We start from the raw sequence: 22,165 nt of genomic DNA, 5'->3' as shown, positions 1-22,165 counted from the left end.
AACCAAAAACCCACTGTCCTTCAGTTGATTCTGACTCATAGCGACCCTATAGGGCAGAGCAGAACTGTCCCATAGGGTTTCCAAGGAGCACCTGGGGAATTCGAACTGCCGATCTTTTGGTTATCAGTCATAGCTCTTAACCACTATGCCACCAGGGTTTCTAAACAAATACAAGCTGAATTAATATGCTTTTCCCTTCACAATTTTACACAGTACCATGCTGTCATATGTAACACAGAAGTAAAGAAAACAAAGGACTGAGTTTCAAGACCAGAGGGAAACACGGCAAAGTGTTTTCAGTTATCTTTGGGAGAGTTCCCGGTGGCTCTTTTCTAAATTTTCCAAATTTCCTACATTGAGCAAAAAAGCAGAGGTGCCCAGAGTGTGTACAATAGTTGCAGTGGCCCAAGGAGCGTGGGTCCTAGAAACAGAAGCAGAGGTGAGGAGCACAATCACATGCTCTCTCTGCACATACAATCATGACTGCATCTGGAATTGCTCAATTAACCACAACTGAGCAGACAGCAGCAGGCCCAGGCTAACCAACAGGAGGACAGCCCAGTGGGCTGGCAAGTCGTCCCTGTTACCAGCATCTATATAACTTCCAACCGTAAAGATGGCTTATGACAACTTAAGTAGGAACACTTCCTAATTCGTCAACAGGCTTCTTCTGGGCCACAAAAGTTTGCACTGGTGGCAGTTACCATGGGGGCGGGGGTCGTGGATGATTCTCCTATATAAACTGTACACTCTGTGAGGATAAGATCCTGTCTAAATCAGTTACCATTCCCTCATCTGGGCCTAGCACATAAAAACCAAAAACTCACTGCTCTCCAGTTGATTCTGACTCATAGTGACCCTACAGGACAGAGCAGAACTGTCCCATAGGGTTTCCAAGGAGCACCTGGGGGATTTGAACTGCCGACCTTTGGCTAGCAGTCATAGCTCTTAACCACTACGCCACCAGAGTTTCCAAACAAATACAAGCTGAATTAATATGCTTTTCCCTTCACAATTTTACACAGTACCACGCTGTCATATGTAATTCAGCAGCATTGGACCTCATGATCCCCGTGAGTTATACTAGAAACCTGGCCATCCTTAAGACTGTGTCAACGTAAAACATTCTGATTTCCAGACTCCAGGGCTGCTGCACCCTGCAGCAGGTGCCCTACAGAGTGGAGGAGATACCAGCCAGGGACTGCACTTCTGTGATCAGAGAAGGCACCTCGAGGAGCCACGTGAGGCACAGTGAAACAAGATACAGGCAGGGACAATGTGGTGAGAAGGGCAGACACATAGGGCACAGAAAACCTGTAGCACAGGTAATCTCTGGCGGAAGGAGTGGGGAGGAAATGAGGAACCTGACAGTCACAATATCCCTTTTAAACCTGAAGGTATAGCAGGTTTTGTCTTTTGTACCAGTCGCTCCATGGAAACCCTATGGGGCAGTTCTACTCTGCCCTGTAGGGTCGCTGTGAGTTGAAACTGACTTGCTGGCAAAGTGTTTTGTTTTGTTTTGTTTACCATGTGATTGGCATTGCTTAACTGAACCTCATTCATAGCAAACCACAAAATTTTCTCATTTATAGTGTCAAAGACAGAAGTTGATAGCAGTTATCTTGCTTTGATTTTAGGCTTTTCCTTATCCATGAAACCAAGTATTCACTTTAAAGAAATCCCTGACCAAAGTTAATCTCCACCAGCGGCTTTTCTTTCACTCAAAGTTGCAAATCCTCTCTTTCCAGCTTGAAGCCAGGTTTACCAAATTTGAATTCCAAAAGATAGGGCTGGCTGGAAGGCCAGAGACCATCATGTGACCTGATATTCCTTGATCACACTAAAAGGAGGAGGGCAGGGTTCAATCAATCACATTAAGATTAGTCAATGGTTGATCTATATTTCTCCCTCCTCTTCTCTTTATGAGTTAGTGTCTTAGTTATCTATCCAGTGCTGCTATAACAGAAATACCACAAGTGGATGGCTTTAACAAACAAAAATGTATTCTTTCCCAGCCTAGGAAGCTAGCAGTCCGAATTCTGGGTGCCAGCTCCAGGTGAAGGCTTTCTCTCTCTTTTAGCTCTGGGGGAAGGTCCTTGTCATCAATCTTCCCCTGATCTAGGAGCTTCTCCATGCAGGAACCCCGGGTCCAAGGGACAGGCTCTGCTCTCAGCACAGCTTTCTTGCTGGTATGAGGTCCCCTCTTCTCTCTGTTTGCTTCTCTCTTTTATAATTCAAAAGAGGTTGGCTTAAAGCACAATCTAATCTTGTAGGCTGAGGCCTGCCTCATTAAGGTAACTGCTACTAATACCATCTCATTAACATAGAGATAGGATTTACAACACTTAGGAAAATCACATCAGATGACAAAATGGTGAACAATCACACAATACTGGGAATCGAGGCCTAGCCAAGTTGATACACATATTTTTGGGGGACACAATTCAATCCATGACAGTTGGTATTGACTTGAGGACGATGGGTTTGGTTTTTTTGTTTTGTTTTCTTCTCTTTATAAGCCCAATTGTACCTAGCTTCTTGGATACATTTGCTTTTTCTGGCATGAAAATGCTCTCCCTGTATGCATATAGAATAACTGCGCAGAATAAACCTTTTGTTCAAATTTCAGTGAGTTTTGGTTATTTTTAACAACAGCAAGATGTCGCAAGAGCTGTTGTAGCTACTTGCTCTTTGAAAAGCAGCTGGACCAAAGACAAAAGCAACTTGCAAAGTGCACACCAGGTCTACCCCTGAGCATAGGCCCTGATTTTGCCCTTACCTTCCAAGGTGTGTGTAGCTGCTCTGTAGTGCCCTCTTCCACCACACATACCCCACCCCCGTGCTGCTCCCCTCCAGGAAGGTCCAGGCAAGGTTCTCCTGACTGGTTCTGCCTATGAAATGCCCTCTTCCCCGCCTGCCAACCTGGCTCAAGGCATCACACTGTGATGGCCCTGCACTACATGGACTCCTTGCAGGCTCTCATATGCAACCTAAAAAATCTTGGCACCAGTGATTTAGAAAATAATATTGGAATCATTATTCCCTGTCCTTGAGTATAGACAATGTGACCCAGCTAAAGCTGGGCCCACAGGGACTCACAAAGGCACATCAACTGAGCCCCGAGGAATAAAGACAATAGATAGGATAATCTTGGAAAATATCTTTTAGGGAACTTTGCACATAAACCAATCAAACAGAACACAGAAGACTTCCCACTCTTATCTTTCTGTATTAACATATGGTCAGTAGAAATTGTTGGACCTGTGAAGAACCTCCTGACTGTTGTCACTGAAACCTGTACCAATGATTGTTGAGAGGGACAATTCAAAACGTAGGATCACACTTCCTAGCCAGTCTGTGAAAAGGTGAAACTTTCAATGGTTTGCCCCTTTTTGTGTTAATATATACTGATGACTCTGTAACGTTTTTTGGACTCCGACAGACATGGCTGTGGCAGCATGCTTGTCCGTTTTCCCATTCTTGCTTATTCCGTAATATTTCCTTGGATTTGGGCAGCCATTGGCTCTGGCAGGATGCTTGTCCACTTCCCACTTTTGTCTTTTTGAGTGTATGCCGGCCGAATGAAACTTTTGTTTTGCTTTATTAAACTTTGTGATGTTTTTTCCCCGACAACACCAGTGACCCAGGCTGTTTTCCAAGCAAGACTTTGCTCCAAAAATGTACCTCCTCCCACTCTTCTTATCCCCAGGGCACTCCTACATGATGTGATGTCTTTAAAGCAGGGATAACCACTCAAATTCCGGCCAGTTTGAAGGAGGTGCCACTAAACCCATTCATGATAAAACTGGGATAAAACTGGGTAAAGACTTCATATGCCATAAACAGCTCATAAAGATGCACCGATATTACTAGTTTTATGTCCAGGACAGAGAATTCATAGGATCACCCTGAATACACGGCAGGAGGTACAGTCTGATAGGATTAACTTGTTATGAGTGCTCAGTTGGGGTCTCTTCAGTGGCCTCTCTCTACCTGCAGCCACCCTCTGAGACCACCACTATTCCTTTCTCAGCACTTCGTGGTCTTTTTTTCCAGGAAGTTGCAGGAGTGCACTGGATCAGGTTTCACCTGTCTGTGCACTGGAGCCATCCAACAGGTAGATGGTGCAGAGCCAGCCACACCATAAGAAAGTGGATATGTACCTTGCGTTCATCAGCCCAGGATGGCAGACCCAGTAGTGCCAGCTACATAGTTCACCAGAGACCACATTCTCCAAGGACAGCTGTAAGGTGTCATTAGTACCCCTTCTATGAGTGAGTACTGCTTTCTTACTCACTGGAAGCCTCGTTCCCTAAAAGCACAAACTGCCAGACACCTTGCTGGTGGAAACCACATAGGTAAAAAAAAAAAAACACCCACTCCTGCCGGGGGAGCTAAGTCACTTTGACATGGAGAAGCGGCTCCCATTCCAATCCCAGTGCAGAGCTTCAGAGAAGCGGTTTCTGGACACAGCTTCCTACATCTGTCTAACACTGTGGTTCCCAAGTAAGCAGGACCCGGGTCCACTTGCAGTCCAGACCTGACGTTGAGTCAGTGGAAACACTGCCTCAATTAAATTTCACATGAACTCCACCCTCCCCGCAAAACCCCACATTAACACCACCTTTTCCTTTGTTCTTGAGACGCCCCGTGAGGTTGCACCGGTGTGTATGCTTCCTCATTGCAATGGGCTAATAACCTGATTCTGTGAGACCACAGGTTTTCTCCTGGCAGTCTTAGCTGCCTGGGCTAACGCTCCCCTAAAAGTAGCTGTGCAGGGCAGGGAGATGCATCTGTGTGGGCTCTCACCTAGTGCCCGCATTGCCATGCAGATACAGAACGATAGGGTGGTTAGAAGCCAAGGTGTCCTCATACCACATCTGGTCCTTTCCTTGGGCGTTCCTCCACCAGACAGCTGGGACGGTGTGCCTAGAAACAGAAGCAGAGGCAAGGGGCACAGTCACATGTACTTTCTGCACTTACAATCACATATGCCCCTGGAATCGTTCAATTAACCACAACTGAGCAGAGAGCAGCAGGCCCAGGCTAACCAACAGAGGACAGCCCGATGCGCTAGCAAGTTCTCCCTGTTACTAGAACAAGCATCTAGGTAGCTCCCAGCTGTAAGGAAGGCTTATGACAACTTAAGTAGGAACCCTTCCTGATTCGCCAAAAGACCTCTTGTGGGCCATAGGTTTGCACTGGTAGCAGTTACCAGGGGGTGGGGTCAAGGATGACTCTCCTGTATAAACTGTAAGCTAATTCAGCAGCATTGAATCTCAAGATCCTCATGAGCTGTACTAAAACCCAGTCACCCTAAGACTCCATGTCAACGTAAACATCGTGATTTCCAGACTCCTGCTTATGAACTACCAGAGCAGACCTATCTCTGCAGGAGCCTTTCCAGGTTGATACAAAAAAAAAACCCCAAACCTATTGCTGCTGAGTCAATTCCGACTCATAGAGACCCTATAGGACAGAGTAGAACTGTCCCATAGGGTTTCCAAGAGCTGCTGGTAGATCTGAACTTTTGGGTTGCAGCTATAGCTCTTAACCACGGCACCACCAGGGCTGATACAGGCAGCCTGTAACTGCTGGAAACGAAGTCTGTTTTCGGAAGCGGGCGACTCCTGCTCTGTGCTTTACCCTCAGCCCTGTCTGGCCAAGGCCTCCTTCAGAGAAGACACCAAGGGTAATTTTAACTCAGGTCAAATCAAATTCTATTAATCACTAGTGAGGGCCTGCATTAGCAAGACTTTTTAAAGATTCTGGTGAGAATTTTTTTTTTTTTAATTAAGTAACCAATCTCTCATGTCCTAGGTCTTAAGTTTCAGCATCTCACTTCTCATATATCTCTGATTCTTTAAAGGGGATCACCTTTTGGGGGGTGTTCTGACCAGTGTAATTATAATGCCTCTGGGAGGGAAAAGTGCACTTTAAAAGGAGCTAGGAGCTGACATGCTTCCAGTGGCCACCCTACCCCAAACCTGGGGTTACTGACAAGGGCCCAACTCCCTGGGCCTCCCTTCTCCTGCTGCTAAGAGAGGAGAAATCATGTGCACAGATGGGTGGCTGCGAAGGAGCTGACGGTGAAGAGTGCCCGGCCTCATTCTGGGCATCAGGCCCTTCTTTCAGGAAGGCTGTGGGAGGACCAGGCAATGGGCAAGGAGGTGAACTGGAACTCACTGTTCACCCCCGGGAACACCAAGCCACTCTGACACCACATACCCTACCTGTACTTACAATCACAACTGTATCTAGAATTGCTGAATTATCTCAGGCGTGGGCTGGAGCAGTCTCCCAGTGAACGTGCAGCGCCTTTGTCATTACCTTGAGACTTGCTATCACTGTCACTGAATAAAACCCTTTTTTGGGTAACTGATAATTTATGTAAGTACTATTAGTATGTAAGTACACTCCTCATGCAATGACTGCCCTATTTGAGCAGAAAACCCTGATAAACCACTAATTCTTCAAAACACAGACACATACAATAACCAACAGGAAGGCCACCCAAGTTTTACTAAGCAAATCAAGCTTTTGACGGAAGATAGAAAATTGAAGTATCTGACATGCATACATTGGTCAATAAATTTTAGATAAAATCAAGATAGAAGATGACATAAGAATCTAATTCCTGCATTAATTTCCTTCCTTCCTCCTTCCCTCTCTCCCTTCCTTTGTTGTTGAGAATATACACAGCGAAAGATACACCAATTCAACAGTTTCTAGATGTACAATTTAATGACATTGATTACATTCTTTGAGTTGCGCAACCATTCTCATCCTCCTTTTCTGTATTTGTTCCTCCCTCAACTAACATAAGCTCACTGCCTCCTAAGGTTATCTAATCTTTCAAGTTGCTGTTGCCAATTTGATTCCATATAGATAGATTCTAAAAAAGCATAATGCTCAAAGCAGACCTTTCTTACTAGTTAAGCTAAACTATTCTTTGGTTTTAAGATGACTTCAGGGGATACTTTTGGTTTTCAAGGTTTAAAGGTTATCTCAGGGCAACAGTTTCAGGGGTCCATCTACCTTCCATGACTCCAGAAAGTCTGGAATCCATGAAAATCTTAAATTCTTTTCTGCATTTTCTCCCTTTTGTTCAGGATTCTTCCACAGGATCTTTGATCAAAACGTCAGTAATCTGGGGTCTTAAAAGCCTGCAAGTGGCCATCTAAGATACATCTACCAGTCCCATCCCAGCTGGAGCAAAAGAGAATGAAGGAGACCAAAGACACAGGGCAAAGATTAGCCCAAAGGACTAATGGAACACAATTACCACAACCTCCACCAGACTGAGCCCAGAACAACTACATGGTGCCTGGTTACCACCACTGACTGCTCTGGCAGGGATCACAATAGGGGTTCCCAGACAGAGCGGGAGAAAACTGTAGAATGAAATTCAAATTCACACACACACACAAAAAAGACCAGGCTTGCTGGTCTGACAGAGACTGGAGAAAGCCCGAGAGTATGGCCCCAGACACCCTTTTAACTCAGTACTGAAGTCACCCCTGAGGTTCACTCTTCAGCCAAAGATTAGATAGGTCTACAGGGCCAACAATAACACATGTGAGGGACATGCATCATAGTTCAATCAAGTATATGAGCCTAATGGGCACACCAGCCCCCCAAAAAAGATGAGAAGGCAGGAAGGGATAAGAAGACTGTACAAATGGAAACAGGGAACCTGGGGTGGAGAAGGGGAGTGTGTTTGACACATCGCAGGGTTGGCAACCAATATCACAAAACAATGTGTGTATTAACTGTTTAATGTGAAACTAATTTGCTCTGTAAGCCTGCATCTAAGTTACAATAAAAAAAAGGAAACTTTCAGTAATGATAGCTGGGCACCATCCAGTTCTTTTGGTCTCATGGCAAAGGAAGCAGTTCATAGAGGCACTTGGCCACACACTCCGTATCCTCCGCCTGTTTCTGACTCTCCTTCTCGTGCTTCAGGTGAACAGAGACCAATTGTTGTGCCTTGGACAGCTGCTTACAAGCTGTTAAGACTCCAGGAACTACACAAAGAACTAGGTGGTAGAACAGAGGCACTAAACACATTATTATTAGGGCAGTTAACTGAGATATTCCATAATACCATCACCTTAAACCTCCAAACCAAGGAACCAAATCCCATGAGGTGTTTGGTTGTACAAAAGTAGCCTCAGCAGCTCTTTTTTTGTTGCTGTTGTTGTAAATATGGCTATCACACAACTTTTGCCAGTTAAGCTTTTTACAGGTATATGACTTATTGACAGCAATTATAATAACTGGCTGCTCCACCAACTTGTAAGAACAAAACCCTCCCTTCTCATTTTAGATTTTTACCAAGGACCAGATTTTCCTGGCATTATTAGAAATGTCTGAACTTCCTCTCAAACCACACTGAAGCCACTCACATTTCATTCAGAAGCTTCTCACATACACAGCACTTTTCTGAGACAGCATAAAGAGACTTCATGGCTCCTGAAAAATAACCCCAGCTAAAGGAAAGCTCAGTGATTCAGAGCGGCTTCTGAGAGAAGAAAGAAAATGCCACTGCGAGGCTGGTCAATCACATACAGCAATTCCATTCTCTGGAAACACCCACTTATCTGTAGGAAGAAACATTAAAATGCATTTCAAGGAGACACAAAGAAGTCACAAAGCTTAAGTCTAATTTAAATTTAGGCTCAAAAAGTAAATGTTGAGAAGACAAAACATGACATGGTCATCAGGGGCCAGCAAGTGCTAGATGTGGGGAGAAATCAAGCTGTTTTCAATATCTAGAGACTTGCCTGTCTGAAAAGGTGAACATCAAACATGTGTTTGTGATTCCGTGCTTAGATTCTCTTCATTAGCTTCCCGCCCCACCCCACCCCAGAAATAAAGTTCTCTACAAAAGAATAAACCAGTTCACAGAGCTTTTGCTGTGTTGAAAACCTCAGAACAGAGTTTGGTGGTGTTTCAAAAATCTTGCACCATTCAGATCAAACTTAGTTGAGGTTTTCTCTTAAGAAAAAGAATGGGTGGAGATAAAAATGGACAAGCACCGGTTCAGAGACTGACATCCAGGACAGTGTTGGTGCTGCACAGGGCCCCCACTGCCTCCTGGAGAGGCCACAGAGCTGGGTACCTTGAACTCACCAGACACCTATTGTCACGTCTTCCTCTGGCTGGAGGTAATAATTACAGGTGTGATTCAAGCCTTGATCCTGAGGCTTCTTCAAGTCAATGAAATAGGGAATCCTCACTGTAGAAGACAAAGAGATGGAAATCAGGATTAGTGGGAGTGGACGGACAAGACACACAAGTATACACACAGCACAAGTGAAGCTTTCAAAAGTGCCAAGTTCTTTCCCAACATAACACTGCCAGATATGCTAGGCCCTCTGACCTCAACTGGAACACTGAGGTCATCAACGTACTTCCAGTATGGGCAAGACCCAAGCACTGAAGTTGTTCAAAGGGTGAGAAGACGCCAATAAGGAAAGGAAACATCATTGAGGGCTGCCCTAGGTGAAGAACTGGCATGAGAGAGGAGGCCAGCAGGTCAAAGTCGCTCAGCCAAGCTAGGACTGAAGGCTGAAACCAGGTGACAGACATCCGAGATGTTCTGGAACTAGAACCACAGGACTTGGTGACCAACCGATGTGGGTGGTAAACACGTTAATGGGGATCCTGAAGTTCCTAGAAAGCTGGTGGACAGTGAGGTGCAGGCACAGGGAATGATGAATCCACAGAACACCATCCAGAGCTGAGTGAAGGTACATGGATCCATACAGCAGTGTCTTAAAGTGAAGAGAGAATCTGTCAATAGGGCCCCAGCTGAGTAAACTGTGGTGTACCCACAGGGCATAGGAGTCTGCTCCATATCTACTGACCTGGAAGAGCACCCATGACAGACAGATGAGAGGAACGAGCACGAAGTAATAAGGTCACTGTGTGTATTCTACAACCCCATTTCACTTTTGTGAAGACAAGCAAACCACATCAATAACAATACCACCCACGGTGTGGCTTGGAGAGAAAAACAGAAAGATTTATGCCAGGCTTTTAACACTGTGTGTGTGTGTGTGTGAGAAGAGTGATGCTTAATTTTTTTCTAATATACCATTTACCTTCTATTGTTTGTGGTGAACACAATTTTTGAAGTTAAATTTAACTGAAAACTTAAAAAAAAAAAAAAAAAACCTGGAGGCAGGAGTTACTTTATAAAATGGCCACTCCCAAAAAGGGCAATGACAAAGATGCCAATTCCCTCTTAGGAAACCACACACCTGCTTACAGTTCATTCACTTGGGAGAAAAGAATACTTTCACTAGATAACCTCATACATTCATGTGGCACAAAAGCCACAATGTACTTATCTCCCACTCCTGTCCCCTTGCCGAGCTACACCCATCTACCTCCTCAGGACCTTTGCACCTGCTATTCCCTCCACGTGGAATGCTCTTCCCCCACATACCTGCACATCTCACTTCCCCCACATAACTCCACATCTAGCTCTCTCACTTCCTCAAATGTTATCCTCTCAGACAAGGCCTTCCCTGGCCACTTAATCTTAAGACTGTAATCCTTCCCCTGCTTTTATTTTACGCCTAGGCACTGATCACTGCCTATAGTTCACACGTTTACTAATTTTACTTAGTTATCTGATTCACGGACTGGCCAGGGCAGAAGTCTAGGGTCCATGCTCTTCCGTGTTCTACAGAGTGATACAGTGCTCTCACCGTCCCTCTGTGATACAGCCTCAAACAGCTTCACCGTGCAGCCCATACAGGCCCCCAGAAGATCAAGGCCAGCTCACTGCTGGGACCCAGGCCTCTGGCTTCTCCTCTCAAATTTTTTCATTATCCACCCTCTGGCCACGTCATCATTTATCAGCAACCATAAACATCAGCAGACGTGATCAGGAAGGATCCCATACACGTGGGTGCTCAGTTAATAATGAAGGAATAAACACAGGAATGGATGGGAAATAATTACTCTGGCTTTTTTTTTTTTTTTTTTTAGCTAATCTGGAAAATATCTGATAGGGTGAAAGGCTGAAGCTACACAGCTGTAATGGGCATTTCTGACTGAGGATTTGGGTATCTCACCATGTCTCCTTTTGATCACTCTGAGTAGCACAGCAGCCTTGCCTTGACACAAGCTGTGAGAGACGTGATCTTGAGGAAAGGAAACAGGAACGGAGGCACTGTGGGTGGAGCACCCGCCACCCTCCTCTGGCCTCTGCTCCCCAAGGAGTCCTCCCCTGCAGTGTCCCCCCATGGCAGGCACACCCCTATCATACTACCCACACTGCACAAACCTATCACATTCCCCCCACAGTGTGTACCCACCACATCACAGCCCTGCACCCCCACGGCACGTGCTCCTGTAGTAAAGTTGCCCTGTCACTGTGTGCAGTGCTGCTGACCACAGCTTCCTTCACAGGGAGGGGGACTGTGCACAGTCATTCTAATTCTGGAAACACACTAAGGAGCCCGATACTGCTTGTCAGAGAATGCTCCTTTCTCCCAAGGGAGCAGACACAAACACCTATACTTGGGAGGGCCTCAGTGCTGTCACCACATAGAAACAGCTGGCGGGGGGGGGGGAATGGGGCACAGGAGGAGACCAGGGTCCCTGCCACTAGAGGGAAGGCAGCAATCAGAGGCTGGCAAGGAGGAGGAGGCCAGGTGCATGGCCCGGGGAATGCATCTCTGTGCCCACTGGGCCAGGCAGCTACCCAGGTGGGTGAAGCCACAGGTGACAGAGAAACAGGGAATGCCCAGTCACTGCTCCCAGGAAGGTGCCAGACCTTTGGGCAACTTTCCAAAAGAAGCCAGAAACACAGATTTTAAAAGTAGTGGCAACTAAGTAAAAACCTCCTTTGAAAGCACTGCCGTAGGCTATCTTACTGGTGTGCAGCAGACATGTAGAAGAAGAGTGAAGGAAGGATTTCTCCCTGGGAAGCTCAGGAAAGCTGCACTGCCACAAGCCTAACCCTCCACTTCTGTGCCATGGGAGCTGGACTAGGAGAACCCAGAGTTCCTCCCTGTGGTTCTGCAGTCTCACCAGGAAATCAGCGGAGCAAAATCGGTGCCTGTAGCTAAAGCAGCCCAGAAAGTCAGCCTGAAGAAAATAAATTCACTTATCTGCCAAGACCTTCGTATCTGCCAGGCACTGCCCAGAAAGCCACTCAGAGCCCGTTCTCAGGTCTGCAGCCCTGCTAGTTTCGTTCACCCATAAACCCAAGCTGGTTTCTGGACTGGACTGTGTAAGGGACACTGACGTCAAAAAAATAAAACTTGATTTTATTATGCTATTTTTTTTTTTTATTAGTTCCTTTTCTTTAAAGTTTATGCTTGTCACAATGGCAAAAACTTATAGATAATGAATTTTAGAAGTTCAGCTGCGTTTTCATTAGAAAAATCAAATGCTTTACTATACTAAATGTAATTTTACAGTTATTTTAATAAGATGCCCAAACGAAAAACTTACTTCAGATCTATGAAGTAGTAAATATTGACCTTGCCATTTCTTTTCCTCCTACCAGTATAAACAGCAGAAATTCTTTTTACCAGTGACTTCAAAGTTTCTGTAATTAAATCTATTATAGACTTAATATCCCAAACTGGGACACCCTAGATGTAGACAATGTAGAACCCGGAGCCTTTGTGCTGCTGCGGTGAGAGGATCTGGACCCTCTGACGTGCCTGTCCCCAGCTCCGCTCATACCTTGCCTCAGGTTTCTAAGGCCACAGTTGCATTACATCAAGCCACATCTCTCATCATCTCCTGTCTGTCCTCTCCCTGTATCTTCACCTTCTCCTCTTCGCTCCTCTTGACCAGTTCACCCCTTGTCCCTACATTAGCCCCAGCTTCCCAAGCCTCAAGTTCCCAAACACACAAAGCTCAAATCCACTCTTTGCAAGCCCAATATAACCAAAGAGCATGTGTGGAGACTGCCTTGGGGTGACCGTGTTTTCAGCAGCCTCCTGTCTTAATGTTGCCATCAAACCTTGTAAGGTATGGCTTATAGCGTGCTGGCAGTGGGCCCCACACCAGTGACTTCTAACACCACACAAGCAGTGCCCTTCCCCCAGACTCATCTTGTAGGTATAAAAAGTACGCTCCTTGAAAGAATTATTCCCAGCAACCATATACCTGGGAGCCCTTTACCTTCTACTTCATAAGCTTGATACTTCTGCACCTTCCTTTTTCTACTTCTCCCAAAGTTAACTGAGTAAACAGCATGAAAGGAAAACAATCTTGGAACACATGCGATCCCAGTAAATGCAAGAAAACTGCAACACCTATAAAGCCAGCCTATAATTCCACAGAAATCAAAGTACGTTGGTTTTTTCAAAGAGGGAAAAATAATGTGACTTTTTTTTAAAAAAAAAACAAAATTCTAATTATAAAAAAACAAAGTAACTATACTTTTCAGTGGTCATCTTTTCCAAGGACAATTAACCTTCTAGATTACGTAACTGCAAAGTATCTTGAAAATGACAGCTTCAACAGACTCTCCAATGTTGTCAACGTTTTTATCCATCTCAGGTTAGAACTGAATCCCCTCCCGTGCAGTACACTCCTCTGTGTACACAAATGCCAGCAGGGGAAGGGATGCTGTCATATGCCAGTTTCAAAAGACATCCTTTAACTGGGAAGGCATGAGGGAAATTTCTGAGATAGGAGGCATGTTCTATTGATGTGGGTGGTGGCTTATATATAAACTGATCTGTACACTTAAGATTTGTACATTTTACTATATGTAAATTATATCTCAATTAAAATTAAAAAAATACCCAGTAAAATCAGACATCATCATTAAAAATGAATTCTTACTAAAATCAAAAGGAAAATTCACACACACTGCTTACCAAAATTCAAGAAAATCAGTTTGGCCTGTATTCCAGGACACAGTTTGACAAGAAATGGAATGGCAACGTACAACCCCAAAACACAGAGAAGTATCTTCCTCAGTCGGAGCCACAGACCCTTCCGCCTACAAGACAAAAGCAATTAATAAGAGTCAGTAGATACAATTTTGCTACCGTTTAATAACAGCATTAAAAAAGTCACAAAATACAACAAGAATACTGCCAAGTAGTAAGAGTAGCCTCCTGCCCTGCTTTTGTTAAAATAATATTTTAGATAGCCTTTTGATTTAAGCTTAGAATTTTATTGGGGGAAAATTTTTTTTTCTTCTTAAAAGCCCAACAGTCACGACAATTTCCTATCCCATCATTGGATAAGAGCACAACAAAGCAACCAGATTCTCGGAAAGTGCTCGGCCTTAAATCAACCCCAGAAGAATGCCTCCTCTGGTCTCGTGGGTGCCCTTCTGCTCATCAGCTACAGGAACGGGTTACTCATTAGCTACCTGTAGGAGGTACCCTTCCCCCAAGGACATCAACAGAACCTACCCAACCAGGTTCTGGAGAGAGGAGGGACCTGAGATCAAGGTTTGCTGTCACCACCTGTATCTTTCCAGCCCAGAAATGCTCCCACACCACTGAGCCCTGACAGGGACCTCAAACCAGGCCATCATTGTAGGGTCTCAAAACCCTCCTCTATTCCTAACCAGCTTCAAGGGTGCTCTTCATCCTGTCCCTGTCCACCTTTTAAAAATGTCTCTAATCTGGGTGATTTGCAAGCTTCTAATCTCAGGATCCTTCTACACTAAAAAAATTGAGGGTCCCAAGGAGCTCTTGCTTAAATTAACTATATTTACTGTATTACTTTAACACATGAGAAATTAAAACTAAGAAAATTTTTAAATGTTCATTAATCATCTAATAATAATAGTAATGAGCTCATTACACGGTAATATGAATCATATTATGTTATACAAAATAATTACATTTTTCAGTACAAGAAATTCCAGTGAGTAAAGTGGTATTTCAGATTTTTAAGAAATTTTTTAAATTTAAAAATTTAAAGATTTTTTACAAATTTGTTTAAGTCAGACAGACAGCTTAATAAAAGACAGCTGGATTTTCATTTCTGCTCGTTCAATCAGTCTGTCGTGACATCACACATCACGTAGCACCTGGAAGACTCCATTGTACCTTCATGAAAGAGTGAGCGGAAAAGTCAAATAACATCTTAGTATCATGGAAATCACTTTAACCTACAGACCCTCTGAGAGAATGCTGGGGTCCCCCAGAAGTCCCCGACCACACTTTGAGAATCGCTATTCCAACTTACTCTATCAAGTCCAAGTAAAAATAGTCCTACTCAGGTCTTAGTAAAGCCTGAGTAGGACTATTTCTTTCAGGACTACTTCCAAAAAAATATTTAAGGTGGTTCTAAAAATATGCATGACATTAGGAATGAGCAAGTTGAAAAGGAAATCAAATAAACATTACCATTTACAATAGCATCTAAAAGAATAAAGTACCTAGAAATAAATTTAACCAAGAAGGTGAAACACTTGTACACAGATAATTATAAAACATTACTCAAAAAAAATAGAGAAGACCTAAATAAATGCTCAGGCATTGTGTGTTCATGGATTGGAAGGCTTAATATAATTAAGATGTCAATACTACCCAAAGCAATCTATAAATTCGGTGCAATTCCCATCAAAATTCCAACAGCCTTCTTTGCAGGCATGGAAAAGCCAATCCTCAAATTTACCTGGAATGACAGGAGATAGCTAAAAGATAGCTAAAGCAATCTTTAAGAAGAATAAGGTAGGACTCACGCTTTCTAGTTTCAAAATATACTATGAACGTACAATAATTAAAACAGCCTGCTACTAGTATAATAGCAGACATACAGACCAATGGAAGAGAATTGACAGTCCAGAAATAAATCCATACACCTATGGGCAACTGATCTTTGACAAGGGTGTTAAGTCTATTCAACGAGGAAGGAAGAGTTTCTTCAATAAATGCTGCTGGGAAAACTGGATTTCCGCATGCAGAATGATCAATCATTTACCATTCTAAAAATCCTACAGCCTGAAGAATTACACTACATCCACTCTGCCTGTGCTCTATAAATGGAACAACAAAACCTGGATAACACCACATCTGTTCACAACATGGTTTACTGAATATTTTAAGCCCACCGTTGAATGCTTTCAAAATGTTACTGCTCATTGACAATGCACCTGGTCACCCAAGGGCTTTGACGGAGATGTACAAGGACATTAATGTTGTTTTCATGCCTGCTAACTCAACGCCCATTCTGCAACCTATGGATCAAGGAGTAGTGGACATCAGAGTCAACACGATAATCAGAATAGTCTGATTCGTATGGACTTATGGCATTTGCTACTCTGTCATAGAATCTCTAGGAGTGAAAGAGCTTGCAAATTTATTAAATATTCACTTAATCTGTACAAGTGGAAGAACTCAAGGTTAAGATGAACAGCAGTCTAACTTGAATTGCCAGAATAGAGTCACGGCCCCACAATCAATTCCCAGACTTGAGCGAGTTTACAGACCCACAACCCCTTGAATGAAGCGGAGGCCAGGTCCCCTTGAGGAAGGACTCTACCACACTGCCAAAAATTTATACTGGTAATCTCTCTCAGCCTTCCCCAAAGGGATCTATGACCTTTTACAAGAGTGGCTGTTCATTGGGGAAAAGGAAACAACCAGGCTTTTGGGGGATTAGTGGATACTGGCTTGAAGACCCAAAACATCACTGTGGCATGCCAGTCTGAGTGGGGGCATGTGAAGGTCAGGTTGCTAATGGAGTCTTACTTCACAGTGGGTCCAGTGGGTTTCCGAATGCATCCTGTAGTTATTTTTCCAATTCCAGAATGCATAATTGGAATAAATATACTCAGCAACTGGCAGAACCCTGACACTGGACCCCTGACAAGTGGAGTAAGGGCTGTTATGGTAGGAAAAGCCAAACAGAAGCCATTAGAATGGCCCCTACCTAGGAAAACAGAAAACTGAAAGCAATACCACATTCCTGGAGAGATTACAGAGATTACTGCCTCCATCAAAGACGTGAAGGATGCAGGAGTGGTGATTCCCACCACATCCCATTCAACTCGCCAAGCTGGCCTGTGCAAAACCCAGACGGATTTTGGAGAGTGACAGTGGATTACTGTAACCTTAACCAGGTGCTGACTACAGTCTCAGCTGCTGTTCCAGGTGTGGTCTCACTGCTTGAGCAAATTAAGACATCTCCTGGTGCCTGGTATGCAGCTGTTACCGCTAATGCCTTTTTCTCCATAAGTGTTTCAAAGGACCACCAGAAGCACTTGGCCTTCAGCTGGCAAGGCCAGCAATACACCTCTGCTGTCCTACCTCAGGGACATATCAACTCTCCGGTCCTATGTCATAGTTTAGTCCACAGGGAACCTGATCACTTTTCCCTTCCAAAAGATGTCACACTGGTCCATTACACTGATGACATTATGCTGACTGGACCTGTAAGAAGAAAGTGTCAATGACTCTACATTTGCATGCTAGAGGGTGGGAAATTAATTCCACAAAAATTCAGGCACCTTCCACCTCAGTGAAATTTTTAAGGATTCAGTGGTGGGCATGTCAAGATATTCCTTCTGAAGTGAAGGAAAAGTTATTGCATGTGGCTCCTCCCACAACTTAAAAGTAGGCACAATGTCTGGTGGGCCTTCTTGGATTTTGGAGGTAACATATTCCTCATCTGGGTGTGCTACTCTGGTCTATTTATCAAATGACTTGAAAAGCTGCCAGTTTTGAGTGGGGCCAGACCAAGAGAAGGCTCTGCAACAAGTTTCGGCTGCCATGCAGGCTGCTCTGCCCCTTGGGCCATATGATCCAGCTGATCCAATGGTGTTCGGAGTGGCAGTGGCAGATAGAGATGCTGCTTGGAGTCTCTGGCAGGCCCCCACTGGTGAATCACAGAGCAGGTTCTCGGGATTTTGAAGCAAAGCCCTGCCATCCTATGTGAATAAACTACCCTCCTTTGGAGAAACAGCTTTTGGCTTGTTACTGGGCCTTAGTAGAGACCCACCCAAAACGAGGCTGAATGCTTAATAAATGCTTAACCACGGGACACCAAGTCACCATGTGGCCTGAGCTGCCCATCATGAACTGGGTGTTGTTTTACCCACAGAGCCATAAAGTTGGACGTACACAGCAGCACTCCATCATTAAATGGAAATGGTATATAGGAGATCGGGCCTGAGCAGGACCTGAAGGCACAAGTAAGTTGCATGAGGAAGTGGCCCCAATGCCCATGGCCTCCACTCCTGTCACATTATCTTCCATCTCCCAGTCTCCCCTGTGGTCTCATGGGGAGTTTGTTATGATGAGTTGACTGAGGAAGAGAAAACTCGTGCCTGGTTTACAGATGGTTCCATGCAATACGCAGGCACCACTCAAAAGTGGACAGTGGCAGCACTGCAGTCCCTTGACGGGCCTCCCTGAAGGAGAGTGGTGGAGGGAGATCCTCCCAATGGGCAGAACTTCAAGCAGTGCACCTGACTGTTCACTTGGCTTGGAGGCAGAAGCGGCCAGATGAGTGACTGTACACTGATTCATGGGCTGTGGCCAGTGGTTTGGCTGGATGGTCAGAGATTTGGAAGGAACATTAGAAAATTAGAGACATGAGGGTATGGGGAAGAGGTGTGTGGACAGACCTCTCTGAATGGGCCAAAGAAGTAAAGATATTTGTGTTTCATATGAGTGCTCACCAAAGGGTGACCTTGGCAGAGGAGGGTTTTATCAGGTGGATAGGATGACATGTTCTGTGGAAACCAATCAACCTCTTTCCCCAGCCACTCCCATCATTGCCCAGTGGGCTCATAAACAAACTGGCCTTGGTGGCAGGGATGGAGGTTATGTATGGACCCAGCAACATGGACCTCCACTCACCAAGGCTGATTTGGCTACAGCCACCCTGAGTGCCCAATCTGCCAGCAGCAGAGAACAACGCTGAGTCCCTGACATGGCACCATTCCCTGAGGTCATCAGCCAGCAACCTGGTGGCATGTTGATTCCATTGGACTGCTTCCATCATGGAAAGGACAGCATTTTCTCACTGGAGTAGGCACTTATCCTAGATACAGATTTGCCTTCCCTGCATGCAGTGCTTCTGCCAAAGCTACCATCCACGGACTTACAGAGTGCCTCATCCATTGTCATGATATCCTGCAGAGCATCACCTCAGATCAAGGGACTCACCTCACAGCAAATGAAGTCTGGCAATTGGGCCCATGCTCGTGGAATTCACTGGTCTTGCTAAGTTCTCCATCATCCTGACGCAGCTGGCTTGATAGAACAATGGAATGGCCTTCTAAAGATACCATTACAGCACCAGCTAGGTGGCAATACCTTGGAGGGTTGGGGCAATGTTCTCCAGGAGGTTATATATACTCTAAACCAACACCCGATCCGTGGTGCTGTTTCTCCCATAGCCAGGATTCATGGGTCCAGAAATCAAAGGGTGGATATGGTAGTGGCACCACTCACTATTACCCCTAATGACTCACTTGCAAAATTTTTGCTTCCTTTCTCCCCAACCCTATGCTTTGCAGGTCTAGAGATCTTAGTTCCAAAGGGAGGAACGCTCCTACCAGGAGACACAACACTGATTCCACTGAACCGGAAGTTAAGAAAGCCACTTGGCCACTTTGGGCTCCTTATGCCTCTGGATCAACAGGCAAAAAAGAGGGTTACTGTATTGGCTGCTGTGATTGATCCTGACTACCAAGAGGAAATTGGACTGATATTACATAACGGAGGTAAAGATGAGTATTTCTGGAATACAAGAGACCCCTAGGATGTCTCTTAGTACCACCATGCCCTGTCATTAAAGTTAATCTAATGCTGATATGATTACTAATGGCTCAGACCCTTCAGGAATGAAGATTTGGGAAACCCCACCAGGCAAAGAACCACAACAAGCTGAGGCGCTTGCTGAGGGTGAGGAGAATACAGAACGAGTGACAGAAGAACATAGTTCTAAATACCAGCTATAACCACGTGACCAGTTGCAGAAATGAGGACTGTAATTGTTATGAATATTTGTTTCTTGTACGTGTGATCAAATATTTTTGTCTTCTTCAGTTATAAAGAAATACAAGATGTAAACAGGGCTAGTGCGTTTTTCGGTTGCATATGTTAGTTGTATCATGTTAGGCGTGAGTATGACTTTATAACTGTCTTTATTTAGATATTGTGTATGGTTTAGGGAGATGTGTACAGGTGCCAAGTTGATAAGGGGTGGACTGTGATGGTTAAGATTGTGTGTCAACTTGGCTGGGCCTGATTCTGTCATTTGGCAGTTATGACGTAGCTTTGCAGCTATGTAATGATATAATCACCTCCATAACGAGATCTGATATTAGGTAATCACCTCCATGAGGAGGCCTACTATGAGCTGCCAGTCAGTTGAAAGTAACTTTTCCTGGAGGTGTGGCCACATCCAATATATATGGACTTTCTGGCACAGTTCACTGGCTTTTACTTGCTCTGGATCCTGTGTCTGGCTCATCATCTGACCTCTGGCTCTTGGAACTTGAGCTAACAGCTTAACTGTCGTCCTTGGGATTCATCAGTCTCTGCAGCCTGTGAACCAGTGACCTGCTGTTTCATTTGCCAATCTTGGGATTCATCAGCCTCCTCAGCCTGTAAGCCACGGCCTGCTGTCTTATCTGCTGATCTTGCAATTTGTCATTCTCAGCAGCCTGTGAGGCTTGCCATCTGACCTGCTGATCTTAGGTTCATCAGCCTGGCAGCTACTTAAGGAGAAGCCTCCAGCCTGAACCATGGACTTGAAACTTTCCAGCCTCTACAACCATGTCAGCCACTTCCTTGATGGCTCTGTGTATGTGTGTGGGGGGTGGTGAGGTGCATGTGTATATGCACTTCATTGGTTTTGCTTCTCTAGAGAACCCAGTCTAAAATGGATATAGTCACCTCATTTGCATAGTCCAGTCACTTCATTTGCATAGTGTATTGACCAATCCCTGCAGGGTGCATACCAATCACAGCAGAGACTACAGCCCAGGGCCGGACAAAAAGTATCAAACCAAGTTGTTTACAGCTTACTCAGGAAATGACAAACCCTCTGGGGTAGCAAACTAGGGCATAGGTAACTCCTCAGGCCTTAGGGTAAAAATCTCTCAAGCTGTTTTTCCAGAGAACTAAGGCAAAAGGCCAAGTGAAGAATTCATTTCACCACACTATGCAACTATTTAAACTTACAGCAAATTTTAGATGTCAACTTAAAATTGTGCAAAGGAAAACGCAGCTTTTAAACTCTTATGTGGGTTGAAGCACAAAATAAAACTGAAGAGTACTGGTCCAGGTATTAACTAAAAACATGTTTTAAGAAAAAAAAAAATCAAGTCTTCAAGTTTTCACAGTTCCCTGTGAAATAAAGCCAAAAATAGACATCTTACCTTGATTTCTTACCCACAAGCCCAAAATTGACAGTAAAAGCCTAACTCAAAACTGTAAAACTATTAACTTGTTTTTTTCACCACGAACTGCTAAACTACTCTGCAGCATTGTCAGTCTGTTTTTTTTCTGGCTTAAGAACGATAGTCAATAACAAACCTATTACCTAATGTTTTAATGAAAAAGACTGTGCGCTTCCTTAATTTTAACTTCAAGAGGTCTCACAGCTACAAATAGATAAGAGATCAAACTTTCCACAGTTAGTTTTTTTTTTCTTTTTAATTCTAAATCAATAACTGTTAAGTACTTTGTCACTATGGAAACTTGCATTCATTAAACAAAAAACAACAACTTGTATTTATCTAACAGAAGAGACATGAACAGAAATACGCACACCTATGTTCACTGCAGCACAATTCACCATAGCCAATCCATGAAAACAACCTAAGTGTTCATCAATGGATGAATGGATAAAGAAAACGTGGTATATACATACAATGGAATACTACGCAGGCACAAAGAATGATGAGTTCCCAAAACATCTTGGAACGTAGATGAACTTAGAGGACATTATGCTGAGCACATAAGTCAATCACAAAAGGACAAATACTGTACGATCTCACTTTTAATAAAACAACAAGTACAGCTATATACACAGAGACTAAAGCTCACTGGGGTGAAGGATTAATTCTATAAACAGTGGTCACGTTTTACCCATGGTGATGGAAAAGGTAGCCCTGAATATAGCTGAGTGTACACAGCTTAACCAAGATAACTGATGCCACTAGGTTGTATACCTCCCACACATACACGCATACACACAA

The 22,165-nt window shown here is 44.2% G+C and overlaps 1 protein-coding gene across 3 annotated transcripts in view; it reads right to left on the bottom strand.

Annotated features, from left to right (window-relative positions):
- Nucleotides 1–22,165, bottom strand: part of ABHD12 (abhydrolase domain containing 12, lysophospholipase) — an 85,902-nt gene that overhangs the window by 19,955 nt on the left and 43,782 nt on the right. For 2 of the 3 annotated variants that reach the window (XM_064275682.1, XM_023549941.2), the window contains exons 2-4: nt 13,863–13,987; nt 9,136–9,241; nt 4,810–4,929 (exon numbers count right to left, since the gene is read on the bottom strand). In XM_064275682.1, the coding sequence (XP_064131752.1) occupies nt 4,810–4,929; nt 9,136–9,241; nt 13,863–13,987 (351 nt within the window). Of the gene's footprint in view, nt 1–4,809; nt 4,930–9,135; nt 9,242–13,862; nt 13,988–17,258; nt 17,285–22,165 lie in introns of those variants that run through there. The other variant, XM_023549943.2, reaches the window with a different exon arrangement.

The sequence above is a fragment of the Loxodonta africana genome, chromosome 24 (assembly GCF_030014295.1).
Source record: "Loxodonta africana isolate mLoxAfr1 chromosome 24, mLoxAfr1.hap2, whole genome shotgun sequence".
NCBI lineage: Eukaryota > Metazoa > Chordata > Mammalia > Proboscidea > Elephantidae > Loxodonta > Loxodonta africana.
Note: the sequence above shows the minus strand (reverse complement) of the source record. Positions and strands in the feature narration are given on the sequence as shown.